The sequence below is a fragment of the Notothenia coriiceps genome, unplaced genomic scaffold, assembly GCF_000735185.1.
Source record: "Notothenia coriiceps isolate Sejong01 unplaced genomic scaffold, NC01 NC01_scaffold00021008, whole genome shotgun sequence".
Taxonomy (NCBI): Eukaryota; Metazoa; Chordata; class Actinopteri; order Perciformes; family Nototheniidae; genus Notothenia; species Notothenia coriiceps.
Window position 1 is genome coordinate 19,842 of NW_011353709.1, and position 19,178 is coordinate 39,019.

The following is a 19,178-nucleotide window of genomic DNA, read 5'->3' on the forward strand; positions in this document are numbered from 1 at the left end:
AATTTGGTCAGTAATTCAATGTTTTTTGTTTTTGTCAGTAATTAAAATGTCCTCCTCCTTTTTTTCTCAGTAATTAAAATTGTACTTTTATTTCATCAGTAATTAAAATATTGTTTTTTAACTGTCAGTTATTTATTATTAGTCAGTTCATAAAATGTTATAATTACATCAGCAATTAAAATGCTTTGTTTTTATTTTATTAATTATTGAGTGGGCGTGGCTGTGGATCTCTGGCCTCTGATTGGTCGGCACAGTGTTGCCCCAGTGCAGTGTCTGCGAGAAAGGGTCGTGTTCATTTCAGAAGTCATCATGGCGCTCGCTCCGCCAGTCAAAGGTAAATATCTTCTTCTAACCTTACCTTACCTAAGCAGTCGTCCTTTCACCCGATTACCGTCAAAGACAGGAATCGATTAAACAACAAATCATCCTTCCGATCAAGATGGCTGTCGTTAGCTTTTAGTGATCATTACATAAAGTAAACTGTTGGAGACATTGATGCTAACATTAGCTTGTTTGCTTTACAAATAGAGCCGTTAATGTCGCCAACTTCGCTAGCTATAGGTGTCTTTAATGTGCTAAAAACGACACAAATGTAGTAAACGTTCTACCTATTTCTGTGTTTAATTGCCTTGCTTTTTCTTATCTTGTCAATACGTACAGCCAGAAGCCCGATAAGTGGCTGGTTAGCGAGTGTGCTTCACGATAAGAGCTAGCTTTGTAGCTGTCTTTAATACCGTGTCAGTAACAGATGAAGAGATGTTCTCAGACGTCACCTCTAATAATATAAGCAACACTTGATCTTGTATGTGCAATGTCTGATTTGACTGGTATATTAGTCACAGGGACATTGTGCAAAGAACAAGAGGATTGCTTTTAAATTCAGAGCACAATGGATGTGTTGAATGTAGGATTATAGGCCATGATTATGATATTTTCTGATGAGACAAACATCCAAAGAGTCATCTTTAAGGTATGTAAGCTATCCAATACCAGTGGATTACAGCAGGCTAAACTGCTTCTCTCAATGATTTATCTCCACATGATCTCGCTTGTCATGTTTCTTAAAGTTATTAAAAAACAACTTTTACATTGGCATTTCTATATACTTATATTAGTGCATGGCTGTTATGTGCTCACCTTTCACTACAGTTAATCTAAAAGGTTTATGTGTGGGACAGCCAGTTCTAACATAAACAGATGTCAGGGTTTGACAGGGGTGGAATATTTATTATGTACATGTATTTTATTCAGTTGTGAAAACCTACTGACATGTTACCTTGTTTTCAATAGTTGAACATGTCCTCCGTACTTGTTAAATTCATGATTTAAATCACATGTGTCAAACTCAAGGCCCGGGGGCCAAATCAGGCTCTTGGTGGATTTAATTTCGGCCCGCAGGATAATTTCTAATTACTATTAGGTCTGGCCCGCCGGTATATTGCACGCACACCTTCACTCAATCCTGAGGATCTCCTCAGCTCAGAGCCTGAGCCCAAACATTGATGACCTTGCAGCCAAGATGAGATGCCAAGTGTCTGGCTTGAACTAGCATCACAGAGCAGCACACTGAGTTTAATGGATGTTTCCTTCTGCACTTTTTACTCTCACAACAACAGGGCATGTTTGGTTTTCTCTTTGAGGGAAATTGATTATTTAATGTTGCTTTTATAGGCAATAATTTAAGCTTTGTTAGTTCTAGGTTTAATATGTGCAATAAGTTTTGCAATAAACATTGAACCAGTCCGGCCCTCGACTAGTACCCATCTTTTTATTTTGGCCTTCTGTGTATTTGAGTTAAATCAACCCCTGATTTAAATCAAGGATAAGATTTTGAGAAGTGGAAAAGTCATTTTCTGTTAGAAGAACATCTTTTATATGAAACTGTATTCCAGTTTTCCACTCTTCTTGCTTTGCATTACAGCTTTTAGATGTTTGCATGCAGTCTGAAAGACTAGCTGACAAAGGCATCACAGTGAGGGAGGGACATTTGTCATGCACTCAAAAAACACCAAATGAGAGTAGTCAGCAAGTTGTTTATCCGGCCAAGAGATGCCAAATGTCATATACATGGTAGAATTCCTTTTGCTAGCAAATATTTAGCCGTGGAGCTGAGAACAGAAACACTTATTAAGTCATTATTTGGGTATTAAAAGCTTTGTTTCTAAACTGGTTCAGGCCTGCTTAGTTCAATTGAGCTTAAATACATACTTTGTTTTTTTTGCCTTTTTCTCCGTCAGCAGTGACAATGCTCTTTCTGCAGTTCTACACAGCTAATCATTTTTTTTGTTAAAGAGGAAATATTTCAGATTTAGAAGATATGAAACTCAATATTCGTGTTATTCACAACACTTATTCATAGATTTGTACGACTTTACGAAACCAGTTCTGTGAGATGGCGGCTCACACCTTTTCCACACGTTTCATATTTGAATGCCCTCATGTCAAAGTGCATGGGTGTATTATTGTTTTTGAGGACATTTCTTCTTCAGAGTACATCAGGATTTGGGAAAACAAACATGCATTGTGTTTCTTTAACCAAAGCAATATACAGTTATTTTACACAATATTTCACTAATAATTCATTGGGAAAGCTTAGTGTGTGCTTTCATAGCCAGTCACCTGAGAGGCACAGTTACACAGGATGTCCTGTTGTGTGAGAGCAGAGTTCTGCTGTGCATCCAAAGATGACTGTCCATAGGGGCTCAGCGCTGGCGTAGCTTACTTTTTATACAGCAAGGAAAAAAGTATGAACAATAAACATTTTCAGCCTCCTTTGGGGTGAACGTAACCACATCTTGCTTTAAAAGCCACAAAAGAAGAAATCACATTTCTCTGCTTTTACGTTTTGCCCCAAAGGCATTCATCCTTTCTAAGAAGCTTAACTATAGTACACTCAAAGTGTTGCTATTCTCAGCTACTTATAACCACTAATACGCTGTGGTATGTAAGTAATGAGTCAATTCTATGGATGAACAAACTGGAAATAAGGCTTTCTTATAACGTATAAAAGTTAGCGCTGAGCTTCAGTCTGCAATGTGCAAAACAACAGATAAAGCCAGAAATCTAGGTGTAGTCATGGACTTTGACCTGAGTTTCAACAGTCACATTAAAACAGTTACTAAATCAGCCTACTATCACCTAAAGAATATATCTAGGATTAAAAGACTAATGTCACAGCAGGATTAGGAAAAGCTTGTCCATGCTTTTATCTTCAGTAGACTGGACTACTGCAATGGTGTCTTCACAGGTCTCACTAAAACATCTATTAGAAAGCTGCAGCTGATTCAGAACGCTGCTGCTCGAGTCCTCAGTGACACTAAGAGAGTGGATCACATCACTCCTGTTCTGAAGTCTTTACACTGGCTTCCTGTGTGTCAAAGAATAGATTTCAAAATACTGCTGCTGGTTTATAAAGCACTGAATGGTTTAGGCCCAAAATACATTTCTGACCTCCTGCTAAATGATGAACCATCCAGATCTCTCAGGTCTTCAGGGACAGGTCAGCTTTCTGTCCCCAGAGTCAGAACTAAACATGGAGAAGTTCAGTTGTTATGCTCCAAATACCTGGAACAAGCTACCGGAAACCTGCCGGNACATCTACTTTGCTGAGAGTATAATCCCACAACTGCACATCGGTCAACTGACCATTGAATTCTGAAAAATCCATCACAGGCTCACCTGACGACACCCACTGAACACACACACACACACACACACACACACACACACACACACACACACACACACACACACACACACACACACACACACACACACACACACACACACACACACACAGAGAGACACAAGTAGATTATATTAGAGGCCATGATTACAATGCTAAAACCCTTTTTCAGATATAAAAACAAGAAATATTTCAGGCTTCGTTCATCCCTTAATGTTTGTAAAAGGTTAATGTGCCATGGTTATTGTTTTTATCTAGTTCTTAAAAAGCTCTTAACCTCTTTTATAGACGGACCTGATGCAAATTGAATTTCAAATGTGCTTCTTCATAGTGAGTTGTGGTTTATTAAACTGAATATATTTTATAGAGACCTTTACATATCGGGGATACCCAATTACATTTTTAGGGTGTGTCTCCATCTTTATATGAATAATGGTTTAATATTGTCTTTTCATTCATTGTGTATGAAAATATTGTTTAAAAAAAAATAATATATACAAATAAAATAATAATATAATTCAAATATAAATAAAGGAAAGGAGGCGGAGTTAGTGGAGAAAGTCTCCCCTGGAGAAACAAGGTCCTTAAAATATGATAGCTGCAGAGAAAATATTGCCTTACGATTTATTAAAGTGCAGATTACACCTGTTTATACCGAGGGCAATCACAGCCTCCTTCTCTTTGTCGATGCCTGAGCTAATTTTTGGAAAATGGTCAGACTGCATGCCAATAATTATCTAATTAATCATGATAAATCACATATTTTAATTGTGATTAACGCTCTCTCTTTTTTTTGTTCAAATCAAATACAGTCTGATTATCTAGTTATAAAAAGGCAAAACTGGGAACATTCTCTTCAATGTGTGTGAGACTTTGTTCTCACCGGTCTAGGCAGCAGCTTCCTGATGCTGGTGTTTAAGCCGCTGAACACCTGGGCCACATGGTTCATGTTGTCCACGGTGAGGCAGACTCTGCTCCAGGCTTCTGATTTGATGCCTGGCCAAAACTTTATGTTGGGTCGAAAGATCAAAGTATGCCCACCATACGGATCCATGTCCAGATAATACTTTAGATCAGCATCTTCGACTGTGAAGCGCAGAGGGTATCTGGACTGACGAAGTGTGAAGAGTGTCGTTGGGGCGTCCGTCAGGTATCGCAGACACACGGACACATCTGGTCACAGGATGATTGTTGTTGCACATTCATTAAATAAGGAACATCATAATTACACTAATTTAAAAGTGCAGACATTTATTTCAAATGTCCACCAACTTGACGAAATCCTGCGCAGCGTTTACTTAAAATGCTGCATATACAAAACGCTGCAAATACAAAACACTGCAAATACAAAACACTGCAGATAAAAACAGAATGCAAATTTTTTTTAAAAGATCAAATTAATGCAGATAATAAAACGCTGCAGGGAGTTCCAAACACGGGAACGGAGACACTAAAAAGTGATGCAACCAGCTGGGACTGGAGCGCATGTTGACGTTCGCAAATTGTAAAGTTGGCCAACTGTGTAGGCAGAGTTATTTTTTCATAATCTTAAATCATTGTTAGCATATTTGAAATGACTAGGTTAGCTACTTTAGCTTGCTAGCTTCCAGCAGATCTGCAATGATATCTGAAGGAATCATGTGGTCACATTGTTCAAATAGACCCATTAGACCTTTTAGTTTAGTTTTCAGTGGCAGTTATAATCCGTCCTGGTCCCAGCTATGTGCATCAGTGTTATGTGTCCCCTGGTTTAAATTGTGTTTTGAGCTTTTTGCAGCGATTTTATTTTTTTAATTGCAGTGTTTTTTTTATTACTTTTTTTTTTATTTGCAGCATTTATTTTTTATTTGCATCGTTGTATTATTTGCAGCTTTTCGTTTCTGCTCCACTTTTTTAAAACGCTGCGCATATTTCCTTCAGTTGGTGTGGATGTTTCTTCGTTTTCCTGTGTTTTGGCACATATTTTTATATTTGCATCGTCTCTCTAGCGCACTTGCTTGCACCTGTCAGACACCGTAGATTACCATCAGTGGAACAAAAGAAAAGAGAAAAGAAAGACTACCGCTCTCAACGCCAAATCATAGTTCCTTAAATAAGTATTGCTTTGTTAAGGAAGAGTGCAAACATTCCAACCTATATCCATAGGGCATAAAGACATTTCCATATATATGATTTTGGAAAAAATATGTTCAACCTTAATTTTTCTTTAACATTACCTAAAACAGTATTTTTCTCCTGTGACCTGTTTTATGTTTAGAAGAAGTCAATTAAAAAGAAAATTGCCTAGAAATAAAAACATAAATACATTTGAAGAAACATTTTGGGATGCATATCCTGACACTGTGGTTCTGTTGGGCATGTAGTTTGTGAATGTACTCACCTCTAGCGTAGGGTGCTGTGGGCGGGGGGAGGGTGGGGGTGTGGTATTGGGTGGTGGTGTAGCGGCGGGTGGTGGTGTAGCGGCGGGTGGTGGTGATGGTGGTGGTGGGGCTGTATTTCCGGCTGACGGTGGACTCTGGGATATAGGGGCGCGTGGTGGGGTATCTTCGAGTTGGGTAGGGAGTGGTGGGGTATCTTCGAGTTGGGTAGGGAGTGGTATAAAACTGGGGGGGGTAGAAGGATATTCCCCCTGCAGAACTAGACAAAGTGAACATCTTCCCATTTAAATTAACCCCGGAAACTCCTATAGAAAACAAGAGGAAAATGAGTCACACAAACAAGTGGTTAGCATAGTATTACATCTGCATCTTACTCATGCATACTACACTGGTATACATTTATACAGTTTTACAGTTCTAATAAGAGCTGATTATCTCCTGGTTGCTGCACATATTAGATGGCTCAACTTGGTAGAAAACCGCTCAGCAGAATAAAGTTACACCTTCTGTTCTCGGAGACACTTTTCTACCAACTTGAGCCATCTAATCGTAGCACAAGCATAATACACTAATCAGGGTAAAAAGAAGATGGCTGCCAGTGATGCAAAGTAACTAAGTTTTGTACTTAAGTACATTTTTTAAGTACTTGCACTTTCCTCTTGTATTTCGATTTATACTACTTTTAATCCACCAAAAGCAAATATAAAACATTTTACTAAGTACATTTATTTGAGAAGATTAGTTTGCACGTTTATATTGTTATTTCAAAAATGTAATTGACTTATGAATTATAACATTATTATGGAGTATTTAATTGTTTTAACTTATTATCAGCAGCAAAATAAAAATGTTCAAATTAATGGATTCATAATTAGAATCCAATGATAAAATACATATTATTCTGAAATAGGCTCTACATAAAGAGTACTTTTGGTACTTTAAATATATTTGGATGCCAACATTTAGATTGCAGGCTTTCACTTGTATCTGAGTATGTCTACACTGTGGTATTATTACTTTTACTTAAATCTGAGTACTTCTTCCCCCAGTGATGACGGGTCATCTCAACCAAGTCATTCTGCAGCCCATCCCAAGTCATCAAATGTTATGGTTGAAACTTGTTTATTTGTAATAAAGTTTGTTGTTCAATATTGCAGATGGCTTCGAGCTAAAGTAACAAACTACGATGTTTAGCAAGTACTTGTTTGAGGACATTATTGTCATTCTTTATCATTTTACAGAAGCCAAGAGGTGTGTCAGACTGTTCCTACTGACAAAAAGGGCACTCCTTGTTCGGAAGTATGCAGCAAGGAACTTTCATACACAGGTACAACACAATCCAATCATAAGCGCTTAGGCAAATAAGCATTGTTGGCAATTGTGTTAATTACACAGCAATTTTCAGACAACATGTTCTTAAATTAACTCCAAGATGGCATATGGAGCAAGAAAAGATACTTACAAAATTAAAAGAAGCTTTTGAAATGTTTCATTGTTTGGGATTGTATTTGCACAGCAATGTATAAGATCTGAAATGAGCAGATTTATACCCACTGGTGTTATACAGTACAGGCCCGGAATGGTCATCGGAAAAAAACTGGTAGTGGCCTGGCTGGGTATAATACCCGGCCTGACTTATTGTCCCAGTCCGGCCCTGATACAGTATAATAAACCCATTGTCCCCATATATAATGAGGACTTTTTTTCCAAAATAACTTCTTGTTCTAAGACAATGCTTTGTTTTTGTACCTATCAGGTCACGTATCCCGCAAAATATAAAAAGCGTTCAAATTTCACACCAAACTAAAGCTTGGGTCTTAATTTGGAGACAAACAAACACATCCCATAAAAGTATGTCTCCCAAAACTTGCTACACCACAAACACGCACACACACACACACACACACACACACACACACACACACACACACACACACACGCACACACACATCACACACACACACACACACACACACACACGCACACACACACACACACACACACACACACACACACACACACACACACACACACACACACACACACACACACACACACACACACACACACACACACACACACACACACACACACACACACACACACACGCACGTTCTCATGTGTTCTGGGCTCATGTGCTCTTGTGTGTTTTTGTTTAATGCCCTTAACCTGCAAGGGACTGCAGATGAAAATGAACCCTTATGGCTAAATCTGGCACATTCACAGGATGTTAATTAATTTGCATTGTTCAATCTTAAATAAATAAATACAAAATAAGAACACACTTGTTATCTCACTGCTAGAGTACTTTCACTTATTATGCTGTTAGAGAAGTTACAAAAAATTTCCCTCTGAAAGAAATGGTATTTGGGTTCACTTATATAACATGCATGTAACCAGGAAGTCAATGACATGCATTACAATTGTGTGCGTGTGCGTGTCTGCGCGTGTGTGTGTGTACCTGTTTCAGGTCCTGCAGCAGTAGCTGTGAGGACCCATGCAGACAGCAGAGCCGCAGCCATGTGAAGCAGCTTCATCCTCAGAGTCTCTGCAGGGAAGTGTGTGTCCTCCTCGCTGTGTGTGTTTTTATCTGTCCCTCTGCACACACCGCAGCTTGTTTATACTTTCATTTCCTGGTTCGTACGCCAGCAGCCACTTTAAGTTTCATTTCTGTGAAGCAGTCTCCCTTCCCCCTTCTCTCCCACACTCTGGTTAAAGTTGACACTAAACAGCTCAATAACAGCCTCCATTCACACTTCATTTAGATTAACCATGGTATTTACTCAATTACTTACTGTACTAACTAAATGTTTATGTACTTTTACTGTACTTTAGAATTTCCATGCTATGCAACTTTATATTTCCTCTTAAATAAATATTATTTTGCAGTTTCAGATAATGAAAACACAATATAATTATCTAATAAATTATGATGTAATATTATAGCTATCCCAACTAAAATAATTAAACAAGTTGTAATCGAGTTTTTTTTACTTTTGGTACTTTAAGCCGTTCTCAATGTACACATGTTTTTACTTCTATTTGAGTAAGATTGGATTGCACGAGTTTCCTTGTGAAATAGTGTTTTCTGCATTAAAGCACAAGACTTTTTTCTACCACTTTTGGAACATTTGACACCAAAAAGCTCATCACAGCCTTGAATCTGCACATATATATTTACTCAAGTACTTTACTTACTACTTACCGTACCGAATACAGTTTTGTGCTTGTACTTTACATTACATAAATGCAACTTTATACTTCTTCCAAACTACAATTATTTGACAACTTTAGTTATTTTGCAATATTATCATCTAATTTAGTGGGAATGCTGATACAGCATTCCCACTATCTGTTCTTTGTTTTCTTTATTATTATTCCGCCGGGATTTTGCACCTCTTCTCCTCCTCCTGCATTGAACATCGCAGAAACTCCGTTCAAACATCAAAACGTTCAGCTCGGTCGGGAATCGATGGCTATTACTTTTCTTATTCATAACTTTCATAATTCCAGAGATACATCCCATAATTCATCACATTTTTAACATGGAAGTCAATGGAGAAACTCTTCAGACTTCAACAAATCTTCAATCTTCATGTGACTTCAACTGCTTCATTCATACTTTCATTCAGAAACCTCATTCCAACTTTAAAATGTTACAAATCTTTCTGACATTATTCGTGTAAAACAACTTTTAAATCTGATTCTTACTTTTAGAGATATTAAACATTGTTCAGACCTTGGTACAGAGGCCTTCTTCAGATTTTAACATTAACTAGAGTGCGTGATGTCACAGCTAGTGTAGGACAGCTTGAAATTTGCCTTCATATTTATTTTTTTAAACCTGCCATAATTCCCAAACCCTACATTCCTGAGACATAATTTGTCATGATTTTTCATGACAAATTATGTCTCAGGAATGTAGGGTTTGGGAATTATGGCAGGTTTAAAAAAATAAATATGAAGGCAAATTTCAAGCTGTCCTACACTAGCTGTNTTTAGTGCATTTTACAACTTTAAGGACCTAGCAAAGATCATAAGGACTATAAAATATTTCATACTGGGTAGTTTATTTAGTTCAAAAAAAAAAATCCACCGATTTACAGACGTCTCTTTCACCATGTTAGTCAATGGGGAAAAGTTGTTCTGAGCCGGGTGACGTCACGGACTGATACGGAAGTTGCAGTACCGCCGTTTGGACACAACGAATATTGGGCACAGAGTCCGGCGCACTTCCTGGGGGCTTGGGGGAGACCAGGTGCATGTTGCGAACAATTATTGTTACAGTGGATGAAGGGTGTGGGGGAGGGGTGTCTAAAGTCAAAGATGAATCTTGATTGGGCCAAATTTGACCTCGAGTCACCCAAAACATTTCTGCCGGGTCTTCCCAAACCCCAACACCAAATTACACACTTTTTTTTAAGAGACCTTTAGACTTGGCAAACATTTTCAAAATCAGTTTTGTTTTGTTTATATAGCTGTTGTGGAGGATATATAAAAAACTGGAGCGTAGTTATTATACTTCACGGGAGACCCGAACACAACATAAGGGTTAAACTGATCATGATTTTATTTTTTTTGTGGGGGGTGGGTCTGTACCAAACAAGGATTTTTTGTATTAAAGAGGTCCCTTTTGAACATTAAAGCATGTCATAGTGCAGCCCTTGTTTCTGATCAAATTGCATTGTTTGTGTATTTGTAAAAAGCTGGAAGATTATCCATGACCGCTCCAATTTGAACTTTGTGTTGCTTGTGGAGGTTAGTTGTTTAACTGCCTAACACTTCTTTAATCTTTGATGCAGCTGTGCAGGAGCAGAACTAAAATGATTTGTGATATAAATCCATAAAGATTATCATAATAATCATTATCATCAAAAGCTGTATAAATATATTTGTTCTAAATGTGGGTAAAGTTTTGTGAATCTTTAACTAACATCCCGTCCTCTCTGTTCCTGTGGTCTTCAGGTCTGGAGCGTGAAGTACAACAGCACCGGCTCAAAGATCATCTCGGCCGGAGACGACCGCTCCATCCACATCTACGACTGTCCCATGTGAGGGGGGTCCAGAGAGAGGAGCTGCAGAGGTTTACTACATCAGGGAGTGGACGCTGCTAATAGAGAGGGGGGGGTGTGGGGAGGGGCTGTACATGTGTTGGGTTTTTGCACTGGCCCACTGCGGTCAATAAAAGGGTTTCTTTTGTACTTACGTTTGCCTTGTATTTTTTGTTTTGGTTAACGGGCTGAGCTCTCCATGCAGTTATGTATTATAGCAGGATTTGTTTTGGATGGCATATCATTTTAAATGGATTATCTTGAGGTTTCAGATCAAATAGCAAATGAGTATGGAGCCTTTAAACTGTCAAATGGCAGTAAAGGAATTTTAGATTAAACAAATGACGGGGTATTAGGAAATATACAGCTTTAAACTTATCGAATCAAGTAAAAGTGTTTTTTATTTATACTCTTTAGGTTTCCTCTTTTTAGGTCTTACGCAGCGTCCACACGGCGGCATGCGTTGAAGCAACAACCAATCACATGAATCTCCCGCCCCGGACACACGAGCACGCGGTTTGATTGGCTAGAGCGAGCAAAGCGAAGGAACCACAATGCAGTTCGGCAAAGCGTGACGTCACCAATCCCCCAGGAAGTGCGCCGGACTCTGTGCCCAACATTCGTTGTGTCCAAACGGCGGTACTGCAACTTCCGTATCAGTCCGTGACGTCACCCGGCCCAAAACAACTTATTCCCATTGACTAACATTGGGAAAGAGACGTATTTAAATCAGCGGATCATTTTTCTAAAACTAAATAAACTACCCAGTATGAACTATTTTATAGCCCTTATTAGAATCATTCGGTCGTTAAAGTTGTAAAATGCACTAAAAGCCGAATCTAGATTTATTTTCTCTCCATTCATTCTAGTGAGCCGAGAGTGGGAGCTCGGGGGGCGGGGCTTAAGGGGCGCATGCTCTGTGAGCGCACATACGGGTTCTTCTGCTCCGACAGCCAGGCATGATGGGTAATCTGTGACGTTTCGCTCTCTCAAAAGTCGGGCCATTTTGTCCATAGATATGATTTTGTCATCATGGGCCAATAAGCTGCTCTCATAGGAAAGAACGAGACCCCGCCTCCCACGCTGTATCAAGTTCTTATTATACATCCATGGACGTCACCCGACATCACCCCATTCAAAGTGAATGGGAAGAAGCGTTGAAGCTTCAACGCACGCCGCCGTGTGGACGGGCCGAGAGTGCACGTTTATTCATTGGACTGTTTTGTTTTGTTTAAATTCAGACTGGATCATTTTACTATTAGCCTTTCATCATTTGTGTTGCTCCTTCATTTGAAGAAATGACTTTGGGATCCTATAAATGGAGAACATTAGAGCTGCATTAGAAATGTTTGGAGGGATCCTGTTAGAGCAGCAGTGAGATGCAGTGATGTAGAGCTCCCTCTGTGGGCCAGCAGCTGAACTGCAGCCTCAAATAACTAAAGTTGCACAAAGCACTTAACATTTATTTAAAATATAAATCTTTCATAAAGAACAGGTCATAAAACAGCTGCAGTGATTCAGAATGCTTTATTACTTTTCAACAAAGGTCCACACGTTTTGAACACACATCAAACTGCACTTTTAACAATTGTTGGATTTTAGTTTTTACACGGCAGGTGGTTGTTGAACACATGTTCACAACACAACACACTTCCTCCTTTCAGGCAAAGGTCCATTAAATGTGCTTTTCAGGAATCAATCACATCAGAATCTGGGGTCCATTAAACAAGAGTGCAGTTTGCATAACAAGAAGTTTATACAAGAGAAGAGGCGTGTAAAAGCTCACCGAGATGTTTTCTGGCAGTAATAGTCATATGGCCTGTGACGGTGAAATCTGAAGGCAACGTTAAAGTTTCGCTGATGTGTTGCCGCTGCCTTTACTCTCTCTGTGTTAGCTTTAAACGAATAGTGGCAGATTTGATCCCCAGTCATCTGAACAGTCTAAATAATCAGTAGTAGTGTCCTATGATTCCCACATCTTCAACGTTATCTAAGGCCTATAACATTAACTCTACACTTTTGCTGATACATCTATTTTCTGTCAATCTCCATTTGTTTTGTACATTCCATTTACACAAGCGGGAAAAATGAGAAGCAGAGAAGCCTGTCTGATCAACGTATCCTTAAGTAGAAGTCATCATTATACCCGCACCACCTCAAACTTCACAGACTGTTATTTAATAAATCACAAGACGCAGCTGAACACATTACAGAAAGGCTTTAGGTCTAACGATACAGAATCGAGCTAGGTTTCACTCAGATCTTGAGATATATTTTTTAATTTTCTATAGCTTACATTTCACACTTTAGCGATGTATGTATTTCTCCTGTACAATTTTTAAAGTAACTCAAACGGTGCAGCAAGTGTTCACAAGCTTAGGCTGCTTGTGAGTTGTTGAAATATGACACGGTAAAAAAAGAAAACGCCTGCTGCAGTCATACCATATTGTTAATAAACAGTATGGGAGGCATTAATCAAACAGAGACTTCGATATATGCTATACTTAAAAAAGCTAATTCTTCAGACAGTTTTTACATTTTAGGATTATTTTGTTGTGTGTTTTTCTTCAGATTGGACATTTTGGGCAAATGCAGAACCTTAGTTTCACTTAAATCTTTATATTTCACGGTAAGGCCAGTAGAAATGGGTCTGACGAATAGAAAAAAAGGCAGGGTAACTCCCAATTGTACCTAAACGTCACCATTTGCACTCTGCTGTATTGTACCAACATTATAACAACACAGATTTAAAAAGGCGCGTGAAAAGCAGATAAACAGAAAAGCAGTCATAGCGATGCTGGACACAGATATTGGTCGTCTCTCCTGTGAAAAGATTCTGTGTGGATGGGAAGAGTTTCTGTGTGGATGGGAATCACGGTGCGATCTCTCCTGGTTCCTCACCAGTGTCTGGAGTCCACCAGCTCGTCTTTGAGGCTCAGTCTCTTCAGAGTCTCGTATCCCACCACGATGAGCACCGAGGTGGGCATGGAGGAGATGATGCGGGCCGACAGACCTTTCGTCATCGCCCAGACCCCCTCCTCCGCCAGCAGCTGCTTGAACGTCTCGATGAGGGACGATCGGCCCTCAACCTTTAGGAGACGGGAGAGAGGGGTACATCGTTAGATATTTGTGGATCCATTTTGGGATGAGATTTAAAGTGAATTCTTGTTGTTTTAACAGCTGTTTCCAAGGACAAGAATACACGTTTGATCTGGAGGCAACATGCACGTAAAGTCTTTCAAAGTCAACAAAAAAATCTGCTGAGGAAGATCATGTTAAACAATGGAAAGCTCCGGAACAGCAACTTAAAGGACACATTTTTCTACTATTTGTATGTTGCATATTTGTCTCCAGTTCTACTTCATTTTTTCCAAATGAATGAGCACTTGTGTTCATTTTGTCAGATGTTTTTGATTTAGTCTTGGTCCTGTGTAACACCTGCTTGTTAGGTTTTTAAATCGTACGAAGTCAATGAAAATTGTTGTCATTTGAGTCTGATTTGAGTCATTAAAAAGAGATTTAAGTAACATTTTAAAACCAGAATATAGTCCTGCCTTGCTTTTGTCGAATCAGCCTGATGATTAAATGAAGTTAAGAGCATGTTAGGAAGCTCTTGAGTAATCTTAGCAACAAGAGGAAGTGTAGCAACACAGAGAAACGAGCTGACTCCAGCTGTATTGAGTGTCAACACAGAGAAAATGTCAGCTTTAATGTTTTCCAACATGGTGTCTCAGTGTTTACCTGAACTCTTGCTCGAACAACATCCATGGGGTTGGTGATGGTGGAGGCGGTCGCTGCTGCCATTGGTCCGGCCAAAGCCTGCAGAATCAGATGGGGGCACTCGGTGGGGGCCATCAAGGACAGCTGCTCTGGAAACGTAAAGAATATAAAAACACTGTAAGCCCAATATATTAGTGGTTTCGGTCACTATTTAAATGCCTCCAGCAGCCAAGAACATTCAATATGAATCCAATCTAACAGAGTATGAAGAGAAATTGAGAATTGTGTTCAAATCTGTCTGATTGAAATTGTATGCCTCCTAAGTTATCAATTATATTTATTAATGCTGGCATTTCTTTCTTACATTGGCTAAACTCATGCTTCATGGTGTCCAACTGGTGCTTTCCATTTGAATCCCTTCACTTAGTCCTTCAGTGTTATATTTAACCAATATGTTGTTTCTACGTGCCCGTTTAATATTTCTAAACGGGCACCGACGATGAAGTCCTATACAGGCCAACTTTTCTTTCACATAGAGAATGCATCAGGAAATCATAAAGAATCTGACCGGTGTGCTGAATCAATAATGACATTGGTATCAATACAATTTATTAAACAGGGTGTTTCCTTACCTGTATAAAAATGATAAAAAGGCCACCAGAGTGCACTGTTTGGGATGTACGTGAGAAGCGATGCCACGTATCCCCGGTAAAATCCCCTGAAACCATCAGCAGCAAATATCTGCACCGTGATGTCCCGCGATTGGCCGAAAATGAGTTTACGCTTCGACGCTGCGAGCATCCTCTTGGGTTTGGCCTTGAAGCGAGTCAGGTGCTCCCCCTGGCCCTGCATCATCAGGTGCTGGGACACGATGTCGATGGGCACCGTGATGGTCTGAGCCACCAGAGAAGCTGCTCCTCCAGCCACCACCGACTTCACGGTGTTACTGGGAGAGTACTGGGACACGTACTTGCGCACCAGCTCGTACGTGGTGATGTAAGCCTGACCTGAGATCAGCGTGAAGGTGTTGACCATGAAGCCCCGGTAGAGGCCTCGCACACCCTCCGCTCGAATGATCTTGCAGAAAGCATCGATGGTGCCGGAGTAGAGGGCCTTCCCCTTCTGCACTTGCAGCCGGGTGCGGATCAGGCTGGCCGGGTACACGCTGGCCCTGGTGGTCAAGGTCATGAACACGCCCAGGGAGTAGAACTTCCTCTTGTCCAGGTCCTCCCATTCGATGATCTGCATCACACCTTTCTGCTGCATGGTGCCAGTGAGGGCAGCGCTGCGCCACTAAAGCCACGGATCTGAAGTCATCGGTCCTCCGACGGCCATCACACCTGTCAACAAAAACATTCACCGTTATTGAAGTTATACAATATTAGTATTTAATTATTTTATCTGATTTCTTGGATCAGATTTGGATGGTTGTCAAGAGCCATTACCAGGGTTTGTAAAAGGTTTTGAAGGTTTGAGAATACTTATTTTTAACAGTTATGCTTTCAAGGTTAGGACTCTGCTTTTAGTGTCTTTGGAAGAAACTGCAGATGGAAATGAGCCATTAGCTCAAATCTGGCAAAAAACAAATCTTCTCTTTTCTAAGATTAATGTTATGTATGCATGGTCCTTGTTTAAATAAATACATAAACAATAAGAGGGAAAGGAAATGCATGTCAATGGGGGTCCTAACCCTCTTTATTAGGGTCATTGTGTGTTGGCCTGTGGAGAATGTGAATGGATGATGGCTGTCAGGCAGGCCAATGAATGGGATAAAAATGTTAGTACTGAAGGAACTCGGCCTCCTTCCTGCCAGAGGAACACCTTTCAAAACGTTTGTGTCCAGGATCAAAGGGCTCAATCTTAAGGTTAAATATATATCAAAAGGAATGTCTTTAGATGTATTGATAATAGGTCCAAAACCCCAAACATACTCATTTTGCTTATTATTTAATATGTGTATGTCAATGGGTTGTGGCTTTGCAGCTATATAAAAAAGGTTTAAAAACGCATCTTTTTAGAATAGCCTTTAACTAGATTTTTAAATCCCCCACATTATGCCATGCCGGCATGAATGTCACAGCTTTTATTATGTTGTTTTAATTGTTTTTTAATTGTTTATTGTTTTTGTTTCACCCTTTTTAATTTTTTAGCACTTTTGTTTTGTTTACACAAATGAAAAGTGCGCTTATAAATAAAATATATTATTATTATTATTATATGTTCCTGACAACACAAGAGTGGCAATGTCTGAATTCTCAGTTTACAAGATAATTCAATACATCTCTGCAGAATAAATTGAAGGACATGTCGCAGGATTACAATAGGGGAAGAGTTTTTTTTACTTCCCTTCACACACAGCTATTGTAACAACATTTAAAAAAGGTACTTGTCACAACAGGACAGACCTGTGGCTGATCGAACACATCGAATGTGGAGGGCTGTGCCACTGGCTGTATTTACACATGCTACATTAAAGAAACCATATCTCAGGAACTACCTTATGTAACTTCACTTCATGTTATGCGGAACTATAGGACAAAGAGGGAAGTTTACAGCAGAGACTAGAATGACATGTACAGCTTCTATGCAGCTTTCTATGCAGCTGGTAATGTAATCACTGAGGGTCAGCATGTAAAAACAAAAACAGGATTTATCCTTATATACATATTTAACGACACATTAAGCAGCCACATGCCATGTTAAAGTCTAATTAGCGATTGATGTTGTTATGCAGTGGTTGGTGAAGGAAAGCGGAAACACGTGCAATGTCACACAGTGTCCTCGCGCTGTGTTAGCTAGCAAACAACAAAACTGATACAAAGTGTGTAAGAAATAGGCAGATGTAACTAAAACACACCGATAAAACATACCTGTGCGGGGGTTTAGTAGCTCCAGGGTCTCTGTTGGTGTTGTTGTTAAACTCTTTGCTCTGCTGCAAGGTGGGTTATGTCTTCCGTCCATTCCTGATTTAACACACTGATATAACACACAGTCAAAGGTTAAAGTTCATGGGTTGTGTTTTACTCGGTTTAAGGTAGCGTTTTGTTGTTGATATCATTAATTTACCTTGGATTAATAATATGTGATCTGACGTTAGTTTTCTCCTCCAGATGACCCTGTAATGGTGATGTTTACCCGATGTGTTTACATTAGCGAGTTAGCAGTTTGACGATGGTGATGCATTCAGGCCCGAGGCAAAAGTAGGAATTACAAGAAACCAGTACAAACAATGAACAAACAGATCTTTCTACTCAAGCTAAATTATAAATAATACCACAGTGTAAAATATTGCTACATGTGATTCAAAACTAGTTAAAAGCCCTACGTGTTAGCATCACAATACTTAAGGTATTAAAGGAAAGGCATTTGTTTGACAGAATGGTCTTCTTCAGATAGTTTATGGGTCACAAATACAAAGTGTACATTGAGCTGGCCAAATACAGATAAAATGTTGATGGTTTATTACCGTTTCCATTTTTTTTTGTATGTCTAAATGTTCTCCAATTCTGGATTGACCCTTATATTATTATATATAATATGAATTATATATTACTGATGCTTTTAACACTTAAAGGGGACCTATTATGCAAAATCCACTTGTTCATGTCTTTTATACATAAACATGTGTCCCCTCTATGTAAAGAGATTCTGAAAGTTTCAGGAAAAAAGATTCTCTCTCTTTTTGTCCTGATCCATTTATATAAAAACCTGTCTGAAAATGAGCTGATCAGATTTTGGCCACTTTATGATGTCATAACGATTTTTTGGTTTGTGTAACCATTAGCCAATCACCAACCAAGGTAACCCCCCCACACACACAATGCTATGACTCGAGTGAACTGTATGTGAAGCGAACAAAGACGAACCCCAAATAACCGTACCACCCCAACAGCCCCAGCACAGATTTGTTGAACAGTAGTACAGTTTATGACACCCATAACAAATCGGCCGGCTTTAGGGCCGCGCCTTCAGGGGCCTCAACCCCTACCGGTTGCGAGGGTACAAAAAAAAACACACAACGGTATTCATAAAGAGAGGCAACCACGCGCCCCGAATTCGATTACGATCTTACGATGTTTATGTTACGCCGAAGTGTTTTGTAAAGTCTCAAATGTCCCGCACAAACGTAAGGCGGATCGGTTATCTGTACGATTAAAAAAACCATGGTGGAAGAGAACGTCCGTGATTTTTACCCCCATTTTCAAGGGTCCGTGTTCACGAGAAACCAACACCTTGCGTTTTATTCCCCATGATTGCCCTTGATTTGCCCTTTTCATGCCCCCTTTCATGAGACACACTTGCGCGATTACCACCTAGATCCTCCTCTTAATCCACTTATTCCAC

At 39.5% G+C, this 19,178-nt stretch overlaps 2 protein-coding genes across 2 annotated transcripts; both read right to left on the reverse strand.

Moving 5' to 3' along the window:
- Positions 1-3,574: 3,574 nt before the first annotated feature.
- LOC104953049 (uncharacterized) lies at positions 3,575-8,678 on the reverse strand. Its single transcript, XM_010779968.1, has 4 exons — positions 8,525-8,678; positions 6,066-6,368; positions 4,569-4,858; positions 3,575-3,691 (listed from the first exon to the last, which is right to left on the reverse strand). Exons 1-4 carry the CDS (start codon positions 8,598-8,600, stop codon positions 3,575-3,577), a joined length of 786 nt encoding a protein of 261 aa, XP_010778270.1. The 5' UTR covers positions 8,601-8,678.
- Positions 8,679-12,622: 3,944 nt separating this feature from the next.
- Positions 12,623-18,007, reverse strand: LOC104953047 (solute carrier family 25 member 44-like). Its single transcript, XM_010779966.1, has 5 exons — positions 17,901-18,007; positions 17,705-17,810; positions 15,467-16,174; positions 14,856-14,983; positions 12,623-14,203 (listed from the first exon to the last, which is right to left on the reverse strand). The coding sequence occupies exons 3-5, from the start codon at positions 16,098-16,100 to the stop codon at positions 14,012-14,014; spliced, it is 954 nt and encodes a 317-aa protein (XP_010778268.1). The 5' UTR covers positions 16,101-16,174; positions 17,705-17,810; positions 17,901-18,007; the 3' UTR covers positions 12,623-14,011.
- Between the last annotated feature and the right edge of the window lie 1,171 nt (positions 18,008-19,178).

Coding starts and splice junctions, on each gene's coding strand:
- LOC104953047 (XM_010779966.1), bottom strand. CDS start 16,100: ATGCAGCAGAAAGGTGTGATGCAGATCATCGAATGGGAGGACCTGGAC. Junction 14,984..15,466: donor TTTTTATCATTTTTATACAG/GTAAGGAAACAC, acceptor TTACGTTTCCAG/AGCAGCTGTCCTTGATGGCC. Junction 14,204..14,855: donor TTGTTCGAGCAAGAGTTCAG/GTAAACACTGAG, acceptor CGTCTCCTAAAG/GTTGAGGGCCGATCGTCCCT.